At 34.1% G+C, this 12,019-nt stretch overlaps 1 protein-coding gene across 1 annotated transcript; it reads right to left on the reverse strand.

The window, feature by feature from the left end:
• Positions 1-4,674: 4,674 nt before the first annotated feature.
• On the reverse strand, positions 4,675-7,625 carry LOC131077582 (laccase-12-like). Its single transcript, XM_058015107.2, has 5 exons — positions 7,483-7,625; positions 7,144-7,388; positions 6,147-6,275; positions 5,129-6,055; positions 4,675-4,805 (listed from the first exon to the last, which is right to left on the reverse strand). Exons 1-5 carry the CDS (start codon positions 7,617-7,619, stop codon positions 4,675-4,677), a joined length of 1,569 nt encoding a protein of 522 aa, XP_057871090.2. The 5' UTR covers positions 7,620-7,625.
• Between the last annotated feature and the right edge of the window lie 4,394 nt (positions 7,626-12,019).

Below are 12,019 nucleotides of genomic sequence, written 5' to 3' on the forward strand. Positions count from 1 at the left end.
AAAGTTATCAAATTGATTGTCCAATGCGGAAATTTGATCTATAGAGATCCCAATTAAAGCTTCTTCTTCATCATGGGATACATCAATGGGGTGAATAGGGATATGATTAGGATGGGAAGAATTAGCATGATCCTCATTAAAGAAGTCACCCAAATTAGGTTCCATCTCCTCGGTAATTAAACCTTGGGAGGCCTTAATTCTAATGCTTTGTCTAACGGGGATGGTGTAGGTAGGACTAATAGTGGTGAAACTCATGCACTAGAGGGAAAATTTAAATTTTAAATTTTGAATTTTGAATTATAGGAAAAAAGCTTAGAAAATTGAGTAATGCAAAATTTAATAAAATAATGATTACACAATTTCAACTTTGTTGGAGAAAGAAAAAGACACAATTGAAATTTTAAAATTAGGGCCAAGAGAATACCACTTAATTTTAAAATCAGAATTTTTAAAATCAGGGCAGATTATAATTAACCTCTTCATTTTAAAAAAAATCTTGAAATTTTAAATTTTAAATTTTGGAGGTATTTTTGATTCTAGAGGGATCAAAAATAGACAAAATCAGCCAATATTTTGGATTTAGGCTATTAAATACAGTCATAACAGTCTCCCAAAATTTTGGGAAAAAAGCCGACGATCGTGGCAAGAACGCACATGGTCCGACCAAATTTTTTTTCAGGGATGAATATTACAATGATTTCAAAGCTAACCCCAAAAAATTGGTGAATATTACGATTTCTAGATGGGCAAAATTAAGGTTCCAATGTAAAAATAGGACCCTATTAGGGTTTTGAAGAAAAAGAGGAATTGAATTGCAAATTTGAAAAAGGTCAAACCTAATGGATAGGGACACTTTGGAAAATGTTTAGAAATCTAAATGTGAATGAAATTGATTTGAAATTTGTACAAAATCCAATTAAATTTGAAAATTAGGGTTTTATGACCTAACCAATTAATTTTGAAATTTGAATTTTGGGAAAAATGAGGGAAATTGAAAATTTGAATTGTAGGAATGAAAACAAGTCTGAGAACAATCACAAATCTGAAAATTAAATGGAAATCCAATTTTTGTACAAGTTCAAGATGATTTTTTAAAATTAGGGTTTTAACAAGTAACCTCTTAATTTTATAAATTTGATTTGCAAATTGAACAAGACAATGAAGAAATTAAATTTGATAAACAAAACAATTTTGAGATGTAAGATAAACACAAGCAATTTTTTACAAATCACAAGTTCAATTTTAATTTTTAAAACTAAGATTTTTAATGATTCAACCACTAAGTATGCAAAAAAGTTAAACTTGCAAATGAAAAATGTGCAATTTGGTTCAAAGGAAACCATGCAAGACGTTGGGTTCACAAAAATGTAATGTGGTGGATGTGTGAATGAGAGATCAAGAGGAAAACTACCCTTTCCCTCCAAGGAGAGATGAGAGTTTCACTACAGATTTCCCTTTGAACACTTTTCACCCAATTACATTGGAAGAGGATAGGAGAATTCACTAGATTCAACCTTCAAAGAAGAAGATAGAATTCTGAGTGAAATAGGAATGATAAGATAATACCCCTCTTCCTATTTGAAATGGAAAGGAATTGATTGGATTATGTAGTGCAAAAGTGACAAAGAACTTATCATAACTTGAGATCAAAGTATAGGATGAATCTATGCACTTGGATCTGGTAGTAATATATCAAGACAAAATCACCCTATGGATTTGAGGAAAAGTTGCTCGGACCTTGGCGGGAATGTACACAGTCCTTCGAAAAATCTGTAAAATGAAAAGGGTTTTTCTGCCTCTGCAAATGGAACCCAAATCTGAAAGTACAGGTGCGCACCCGCAACCTACACAGAGAAAAGAGAGGAAAATGGGTTGGGATTGGGGGTTTGACTTTAGGTCAAACCCTAGTTTTGGAATTAACCAAGTAATGAAAGAAAGTACTTGCAAGTAGATGTAAATGAAAGAGTGAATTATAAATCACCTCAAGGGAGGTTGTGATAGGAATGTTGATAGAAATGCTTGTGTTGAATTGAATGTTGGAATTAATCTCCTCTTCAATGATTGAATCCTTGACTTGAATGCAACACCTAGCCTTGAAGGGAGACTTAAAAATGCTCAATGTTGGAAATGAATGCTTGAATGCTTGATTGCAATTTTATCCAACTTGACCAGCTTACCCCTTACCCAAATGAGAGGGAAAATGAAACTTAAATATATGTTAATTAGGGTTAGTGAGACTGATTTTCATTACAGGCCGACATCGGGGAAGTTTCCCGCTCACTATACAACCTACAATGCATGCTTTAGGAAAAGTCCTACTCCAAAATAGGGCAGGGACATGGGTGCAACGCCCTTGTCCTACCCCTTTCTCCAGGGAAAAGTGTAGATTGGCTGGTGCGGAGACCAAGGAAGAAGAAGATTTTGAGGGTTGAGAAGTCTTCGATCTCCGATCAGGCTAGAGGATTCGATCTCATGTGCCTGAGGACCCTAATGCAATCAAAAATTGCCAGGGTTGCAATTTTATGACACTACAAGGAGAATGAGATTTCTTGATTAAGATTACTATTTTTGTATCCTAAAAATATTTTTTATTTTTTATATTTTATTTTAGTACTTAATAGTTTTAATAACCTACTTGGTATTATCCCTCTAAAATGACATCAAAGTGTAAATTCAAAAAATGTATACGACAAAATTTGGGTAGCACAAGTTGTTGTCACTTTAGTGTCTTCCTTCTTTAGCATGTTTTAAGGTACACCTAACCAATGAATCTACATATTCCTTTTTGTGTCCTTAAAAAAAATTATTTTTTTCTTATATATTTATAATACTTGGCATAGGTTTATCACCTAGTGGAACAAGCCCTCTAAAGTGGGATCAAATATAGTGTCAAAAATTTGTTTAAAATAATGGTGGCTCAACCTTGCAATTATAATAGGTTAATATATTGAGTGTGGGGAATGTAAGAGGCATACCCCAATTGAGGGGTCTAGTGGGGATGGCCCCTTTGATGGGGGATTTGAGGGTTGCACCTTGATGAGGGTTTCAAAGAAATGTCCTTGAAAGCCATATTTGATGTATAATTTTGTATTACAAATCTAGGTCATTCAACATTAGGTCACATGTCTAATAGTAGAGGTTATGTTGGATTTTCTTGCCCTAGAAGGAAATCCTATTATATGAGGGAATTGTATTAAAGTTGGATATTATTGTGATGTATTTTGAGAGTCTAATATTTGTTGAATTGCCTCAAGATATTTGGTTGGTGACTCTTATGAAATATTGTTCCAAAATTATATTATAATTTTATTAATTTCTAAATAATATATTGGGTGGCTTTTAGATTGTAGAATTTTTCTCCCGAAATAATTTTCCCCACATAGATCACTATGTTCCGGTATGCATGATATTTATGTTTATTTATTTAATTATATTTAATTTTTGTAACTATTGTAAAAATATCTTGAAAATTGCATATCCCTCCTCTTCATGATTAGCATAGGAAATTGTTTCGCTACCTTAACTTCCTTAGAAAATTGTACATATCACATAATTTTGGTAGTATAGCTTGTTCTATCTTTATTTCATGCCTTCTTTAGCATGTTTTAAGGTACACTTAAACCAATGATCCTAGCCTCTCTACTTTACCAATTTGTCAACTTCTATATCATATGTCATTATCTTTCTAATGTTAGCATGTTTTAATTCATTTTTTATTATTTTCTTTAGGATCATAGCATGGTGTGTAGACATCTTGACAAGTGCTCTCACGTCCCATGAGTTTTTGAATTTTCAATATTGGTTTTTGACCCAAATAGCTCTTAAAACTTCTTGTAACACTTCCCTACCATTAAAATAAATTAAAAAAACTATTTATGCACAAGTCCAACTCTCTCTCACCTTCTCAATCCTCTTTGCAAGTCATCTTTTAAAAATTATTGAATCCTCATGCAACTCTCTCACTCTCTTTCTCAGCTAAATTTTTATTATATTTATATATTTTATTGTGTGATCATGCTACTGAATATTTCATAGATGCAATTGGTCTTTGGGTTCCCACACTACTATTTAGACTTCATATAATCTTTCATATATATATATATAACATTTGTTAATCATATATTTACAATTACAAGTTATTGTTACTTCATATTTGCATAATATTATTCCCTTATGATAAGTGTTCATTTTCATTGAACTATTTATATTCCTTAGCTCCCTATCTATTTCTTAATGTATTCTCTAAGCATTAGCAAAGTTTATAATTGTGACCATCACCTTCCATTATTTTTTTTTCCTTATAATTTTTTATCTTTCTTTTTTAGTTGATTTTATAATTGTAAATTATTTTTATCCTTTGTAATGATAAATTATAATGTATGAACATTAATATAAAAATTGTATATTTTTCTCAAAAAGTTTTACTAATTTATCAATTCTTCATTATTTCCTCTTTATTATCATATGTATTATTTTAATTTAACTTTGTTTAAAATTTTATAAATCCTACTCTCAATACCAAATAAATGATCAGAGCACCTACAAAACTAGACCCAATACATCTCTAGTTTTAGAAAGACCTTTACTAAAAGAATGTAAATATATGTATGGCATGTAACATAAGCAGGATTCTTAATTTACAAGAGCTATAGGATGGATCGCAAACATATCCATCTAGCATTTGGGTAGATCAAAAGGAGGTGCTGGCAATTTGTCTGAATTTCTTGGCCCATCTTTTGTGATAAATACCATGTCAAAACCAAGTTCTGAATGGGATTCAAAGTGGCAATGCATCAACCAAGCTCCTGTTACATAACCACATAAACAAAATGCCAATCATTTGGAAAGAAGTAATAGCCATTTGAGACTAAGATATATACATTTACTAGGATAGGTGATCAAGGAGAAGGCTCAATAGTTCACGCTTAAATACAACAAATGTGAGTGAATTATTTATACTATAGTTCATGGCATGTAAGTCTAACATTTATATTTTGATTCTTATGAAATACGTGCATGAAATAAAATATGGGTCAATCTTGGTTGATTCCAAACGGAGATACTAATCTTTTGTAAGTCTTATCATAAGTACTTTAAATGAAATTATATACAGTTGAAACTAGCTTACCTGGGTTATCAGCTGTAAATCTAATCACCGACCACCCACCAGTAGGAACTCCATGAGTATTCACAAACGGAGGATCCACCAAATTGAATTTTGCAGGATCCGTCTTAGCATTATAGTTTCCAAAGCCTTGCCCCATGACATAAAAATTATGCCCATGAAGGTGTATAGGATGATTTTGTATTGTAATAATCCCGGTATTCTGAAAAACTATTTGCACAACACTATTGAATTTCAAAACTTTTACTTTTATTCCTAATTCAGGCTCCCAAAGACTCAATGGCACAGTTCCTGTGTAATTATATACTGTTGGAGGATTATCAGGAAAATCTGTGGTATACACTCCATCTATACCAAAATAATAAGCCTGCAATATAGAGATATTTGGCTGGACATATGAAATGTTATTAAAGGCTCCAACTGCTCTACCGCCATTGATGCCTGCACATGAATTGTTTGGACAACTTACGAGTGCTAAACCCTCTGTTATGAGCATTTCCACGTCAACAGTATTTGGTACTGAAGGATTCAAACTTCTCAGATTGCTACTGAATTTTGTTGCTGTTGCAGTATCATTAAATGCAGGAAGAATGGGCAACACAAGAACAGAAGTATTACTGCATTCTTTGTATTGTAATATTGCAGTTGTTGTGGTATTTAAGAAATCAGTGCCTAAAGGTTGGCTATTGTACACGCGTGTAGCAATGTAGAAGAGCCCTGACTGTTGACCAGCTGTAATAAGAACATCCATGGTGTTCCCTGGGTTTGTGAGCAATACATCAGTTTTATATGGTTTTGTATATTCAGCATCCACTGCTACAACAGTCATTAGGTGGTTAGCAATTTTGAAGAAGTATGAATGAAGCATGGCACAGTTTACGATCCTCAGTAGGTAGGTTTTCCCTCTCTCAACCAAAATCCTCGTGGTTTCTGCATTCACAATTCATTAATTAAATAATTATCTCTGCAAAACTATAATTTTTTATTAGTTTTAAAACTAATTGTGCAGTGATTGACAAACCATTTGCAGAGCAAGGGAAAAAGTCTCCTGGTTGGCCATTGATGGTGTATGCATCTGAATCATTTGGTACACCTCCTGTTCTAACAGCTTCTGCTATTACATCTTCCACATTGGCATTCCACCATTCACCTGCATGCCATAACCAAAATAAATATTAAATTGAAAATCCACTTTAATAGTCTATATTCTATGTCTATTTCATAAAGCTTTAAGATTTTGTTTCTAAATTATTTATTTTTAATTTAATTTTTTTTGTTTGAGAAGGATTGTATGTCATTTATTGGGAAATCTTTTGGCTATCATATCAGAGGTTTGAAGTATGATGAATGGTTTAATAAAAGAACAAATCATGGCCACCATCAAATCAATTGTACTCTACCAATTGAACTACTACTCTTACTAATTTGTATCTTTATTTTTAATTAAATGAAATTTATACATGATGTATACAAATATATGCAAAAGTTGACACTTATATAATAACCAGTCAAAACACTTTTATAAATGCATAACATATGTAAATATATGCAAAAGTTAACTGACTAAGTACCAAAATAATACTATAAGATATTATAAACACTATATTCATAATTGTGACAACAAACATTTTTTCCAAATACAATATATATTAGTATGATATGGTTCATTGAGTCTTAAAATTATTAAATTATTCTTTCATAAATCATATGGTCACCCCAACCTCCATCAAATTTACTATATACGAACTTAAACAAAATACTAAATAAATGAAAAAATATAACCAATGTATTTTTTAATTTTAATTATTTAAAAGAACTCGCTAGCAGAAACACAGATGCTATTCCATGCCACCAATAAGGTTAGCAGTCTTCTCTGTTAGTGACACAGGCCCATATATAAAAGCAGCAACCACATCAAAAATTGGCAGATAACACAGATCTTTTGCTCAACATTCACATAGACCTTTCACTAAGAATTTCAGGAAAAAAAAAGGATTTGAGTGCAGATAGCAACCAACCTAAAATAATAGGAATCTCAGCATCTGGTCTGGGAAATGGGTACGTTTTTCCAGGCCGAGGTAAAATAACCAAAGCTCCATGCACAGTAGCTCTCAGATATGTAATATGTGCATGCCACCACAGCGTCCCCTCCTGTCCTATGACACTAAAATTATAGGTAAATTTATTCCCTGGAGTAATGGGACACTGCGTTACATAGGCTGGTCCATCTGCCCAGCAGGATTTCAACTGTCTTACCCCATGCCTACAAAATCATAAACAGTTAAAAAACTCAACAATAATTTTAACACCAAGCCAAAGCTTGAACAGATAATAATTTGAATAGTACTCTTTATTACCAGTGCAGGGTAACATTATATGGTGCATTATTCTCCACTTCAATGACAAGATTATCCCCTTCATGAACAGTTATAGTCGGGCCGGGAAGCCGTCCATTCACTGTTACAACCATCTGAGTGCTACACACTTTAGTCATGTTCTGTGTTCCAATCTGTAACACCATTAAAAAACACAACTTAGATCTTAAACTTAATATAACGCTTAGCTATACTGTGGATTACAGAAAACTGCTTACTGTAAACTTGCGGTGCACAATAGATGCACACACTGACCATGGCGATACCAAAATTAAACAGACAAGAAACTCAAATTTCAGCACACTTGACAACCCTGCCATGATTGAAAAAAAAAAATCAGTTTTCAAATACAAGGCAATATAAAAAAAGGGTAGCTTATAATTTATAAACAAAAAATGCATCACGATAGCATTTCTTCTGTGTTTTCAGAGATCTTGTATATAATATTGGAAAACCAACTTGATTGGATTGCCCCACGGGCACGCAAATTTATGTTTAACACTGGCACGTAATCGCTTATATTCCACCAATTGCAATAATATTTGTATACTGAACACGGCAGAGTCCATTCTTTATTCATTCTATCATTTTTACAGCACATCTATATATGTTTCTTGTTCCATTGCATTTGAAGACTCGAATTTGTCCTGTGGCGAAATCAATGCAATCCAAAACAACATAGCAGAGCAAATTGGGCAGGTTGGTTGACTGGTTCGAATCACGAGGCTGCCAATAAATTTGTCATATGTTATACAGTCTATGTTTACAGTCGTGTTTGTACTCATGCAGAAAAATGAAATTATTGACTTGTCAGATCAAGGGAAAAATCAAGAGTCTACAGTACATGATGGTATGTTTGTCCAATTAAATGGAGTCTATAATGTTTTATATTGATATTATAAGGCGTTATTAGGTGGCATAAGGTTGGAATTGAGGGATTGATTGAGTTCATTATAGAAACATGTATTTCCTTGTGGACAAAATCCCTGTCCCAGATACTAACACCAATATTTTCAATATAAGGAAATTATTCTTTAAAGTAATACCACTACCAACACATTACCAAATTCTAGGTTATGATGTGAACCTATTAATAGATATAAACATTAAAAGGGCAATCACCAAAACATTAGAAAATTTAGGTCATGATGTGAACATTTTGATTGGAAAATGTTTTTTTTATATTTATAGGGTAATAATAGAATATATAAGATAAAGCATAGTAGTAAATTGTGAGATTTAGAATTAGGTTTAGAGTTATAAATGTAAAATTAAATTTATAGAATTAATGTGATATTTAGTTGGATTTTGGATGGAAAAATGTATTAGTGAAGATGTTGTTAATAAGTGATTTATTATTGTCTTGTGTAAATGAGTGTCTCAAAAGATACAAATTGATTATACCTTATTCTATTTCTAATCTATGTCTACAAAACTAATCCAAGGCACAAATTTGAACTAGATCTATAAAAGTGAAGTAGCAAAAAATTGATGATGATAATAGATGTACCTCGGCTCATTTTACTTGTGTCTAAAGTAGAATGGTGTCTACCGAAATATCACATGACTTGCTACACAAGGATTTAATTCCTTTGAACAAACCCCTAGGTGAGATAATTCAATGGATTTGAAACAATTGTGAAAGATAGTAGGCAAGAATTCAAGGACAATTAAAGTGATATAACCTTATGCAAGAAGAAGTTTGAAAATAGAAGATATTGATATCAAAGCAAGTTCCTAGGGATGAGTGATAATAGGGAAATAAGCTAGGATAATGTTATAAGTTAAATTTTATGCATTTATGCCACTTCTAAACTTTTTATTGCAAAAGGAACCTCTAATTAAAGTAGACCAAAAATAATAAGGGAAAGGGAATGGGTATTCAATTCTCACCATTATGTTTTACACTCACTTTGATCTACATGTGAAATACTATGAAGATTCTTGTAATCTACTCATAATGGACACACCACCAAAAAACTAAGAATATAAGGAGCAACATCTATCACATATTTAAAAATAGGTAACTGTGAGATTTTGCCAAGACCAAGGGCACAATGAAAAGCACAAAAGAGAGACAAAAGTATGACAAGAACAATTGTATTCTTATCAATATACAAATAATCGACTAGATTAACCAATATAATGAATATGGGTCTGCTTATATAGGCAAGGCCATATGGATATGTGAGAACACAATCATGACACGTGGCTCAATAAGAAATGAGGGTAGGTAAGAAAAAGTAGGGGTAGGTAGGAGAAATAATATAATATTCCACAAGAGGTGGATGACCCACCAAATGTGGAGTGTAACAGCAAGATAAGACCACGAAAGGTGGAATTTCTCCTACAAGCTACATCCCTATGTGCACACTTCTCTAAGTGTCTCATATCCAAACTACGATGAGATGCATTATCTTAAGTTAACTTAAGTAAAGTGTAATAATATCCATGATGAATAATTATTTACACCAACACCCCCCCTTAAGTGCAACTTAGGGGAATGAAAACTCAAGTCAACAATGCAAGATGGGTCCTGGCTACGAGGTCATGATAGGTACCATGTACAATATGCAAATGCAAGCAAACCTATGCAATACAATCTCTCACAAATGAAAAAAAGGAGAAAACCTCATGAGAAAAAACTCCCCCCAAAAGAGAGATGAATGTACAAAAGACTCTCAAAGAAGAAGGACAAAACCTCAAAGAGGAAAAAGTCCCCCCCATAAGAGAGAAAGGAGAATTCAACTGACCCCCCTAATGAGACATCCCACACCCCCAAGAGAGCTCGCAACTGCTGGAACTTACTCTCAGTGAAAGGTTTGGTGAATATGTCTACAACCTACTCTGTTGTAGGACAATACTGTAAATCAATGACCTGCTCCTGAATCAGCTCTTGAATGTAGTGCATATGAATCTCGATGTGTTTGGTCCATTGATGCTGGACCAGATTCTATAAGATTGCAATAGCACTCTGATTGTCACAATGTAGAATTTTCGGCCATGGAGTGGTGAACCCAAACTCTGTGAGAATTTGTTGAAGCCAAATGGTCTCAGCCAATGTGTTAACAGCCCCTCAATACTCAGCCTCAGTCTAAGAGAGAGCAATAGCATGTTGCTTCTTGCTTTGCCAACAAATGGGGCCCGAACCAAGGTGGAAGTTGTAACTTGAAGTAGAATTACGATCATCAAGATCGTCAGCCCAATCAGAGTCTGTGTAACCAACCAAGCGAAGTCTTGTGCCTGTTGCATAGTAAATCTCATAGTGATGTGTACCCTGGATGTAATGAAGGATGTGTTTGGCAGATTTCCAATGAAGCTCGTGTGGTTCCTGCATGAAGCGGGAAACCATGCCAACTACAAATGAAATATCAGGGCGTGTGTGAGTCAAGTAGATGAGACTACCCACAAGCTGACGATACAATGTGGCATCAACTGATGGAGAAGAGCATTGAGCCTCAAGCTTGACTCCTGAAAGAAAGGGAGTCAGTGTAGGTTTACAATCAGCCATATGAAAGTATACAAGTAGATCAAGAGCATACTTGGGTTGTGATAGTGTAATCCTAAAAGGTGACTGTGAAATCTCTATCCCGAGAAAGTAGTGCAAAAGACCCAAGTCAGTCATAGAAAATCTGTCATGCAAAGAAGATTTGACCCTACTAATGATGGATGTGGTGCTCCCTGTAATGAAAAAATCATCAACATAGAGCACAAGTGTCAAGTGAGAGTCATCATGTTGCAAAATGTAGACATTTGGATCGGAATGACACCTAGTGAACCTTGCTTAGAGAAGAAAGGAATCTATCTTGGCGTACCAAGCCCTGGGGGCTTGTTTAAAGTGATAGAGAGATTTCCTTAGTTTGCAAACCAAGGAAGAATCTTGGATGAAACCCTGTGGCTACTCCATATAAATCTTCTCATCAAGATCCCCATAAAGAAAAGAACTCTTCACATCCATCTAATGTATAGCCCAACCATGACTTACGGCAATAGCAAGTGTCAAGCGAATGGAGTTCATTTTGGTTGTGGGCGAAAAGGTCTCAGTATAGTCAACACCTGGAACCTAAGAGAAACCTTTCACAACAAGTCAAGTGTTATACTTATCCACACTACCATCCACTACAAACTTGGTACGATAGATCAACTTACATCGAACCATATTTCTCCCCTTAGGGAGAGGGACTAACTCCCATGTGGGCGTGTGCACAAAGATGGTGGTCAGAAAAGTGGACACCACCCAAAAAAACTTGGAAAAATAGGCAGCGTGTACGTGGTTTTAAAATTTCAAATTCTCGCGTACGCGCTTAGGTTTGTTCTTCTCGAGCCTAGAAAAGGTAACGCATACACGCTGCTTTTAGGAAAATGAGCGCGTACGCACTACGCCTAGGAAAATTAGCGCGTATGTGCTGCTTATAGGAAAATGAGCGCGTACGCGCTAATAATCCAAATAATACCGCGTACGTGGTGCCTGGTAAAAAAAGTTTTAAAAATAAAAACTGGGTCTCATTTACCCGTAAAG

The sequence above is a fragment of the Cryptomeria japonica genome, chromosome 6 (genome assembly GCF_030272615.1).
Source record: "Cryptomeria japonica chromosome 6, Sugi_1.0, whole genome shotgun sequence".
Taxonomy (NCBI): Eukaryota; Viridiplantae; Streptophyta; class Pinopsida; order Cupressales; family Cupressaceae; genus Cryptomeria; species Cryptomeria japonica.

Bases quoted from the DNA above. Each gene is read 5' to 3' on its own strand.
- LOC131077582 (XM_058015107.2), bottom strand. From the start codon at position 7,619: ATGACTAAAGTGTGTAGCACTCAGATGGTTGTAACAGTGAATGGACGG. The intron at 6,056-6,146 runs GTTTGTCAATCA...TTGTGAATGCAG, and splicing joins TTTCCCTTGCTCTGCAAATG to AAACCACGAGGATTTTGGTT. The intron at 4,806-5,128 runs GTAAGCTAGTTT...GTTATGTAACAG, and splicing joins ATTTACAGCTGATAACCCAG to GAGCTTGGTTGATGCATTGC.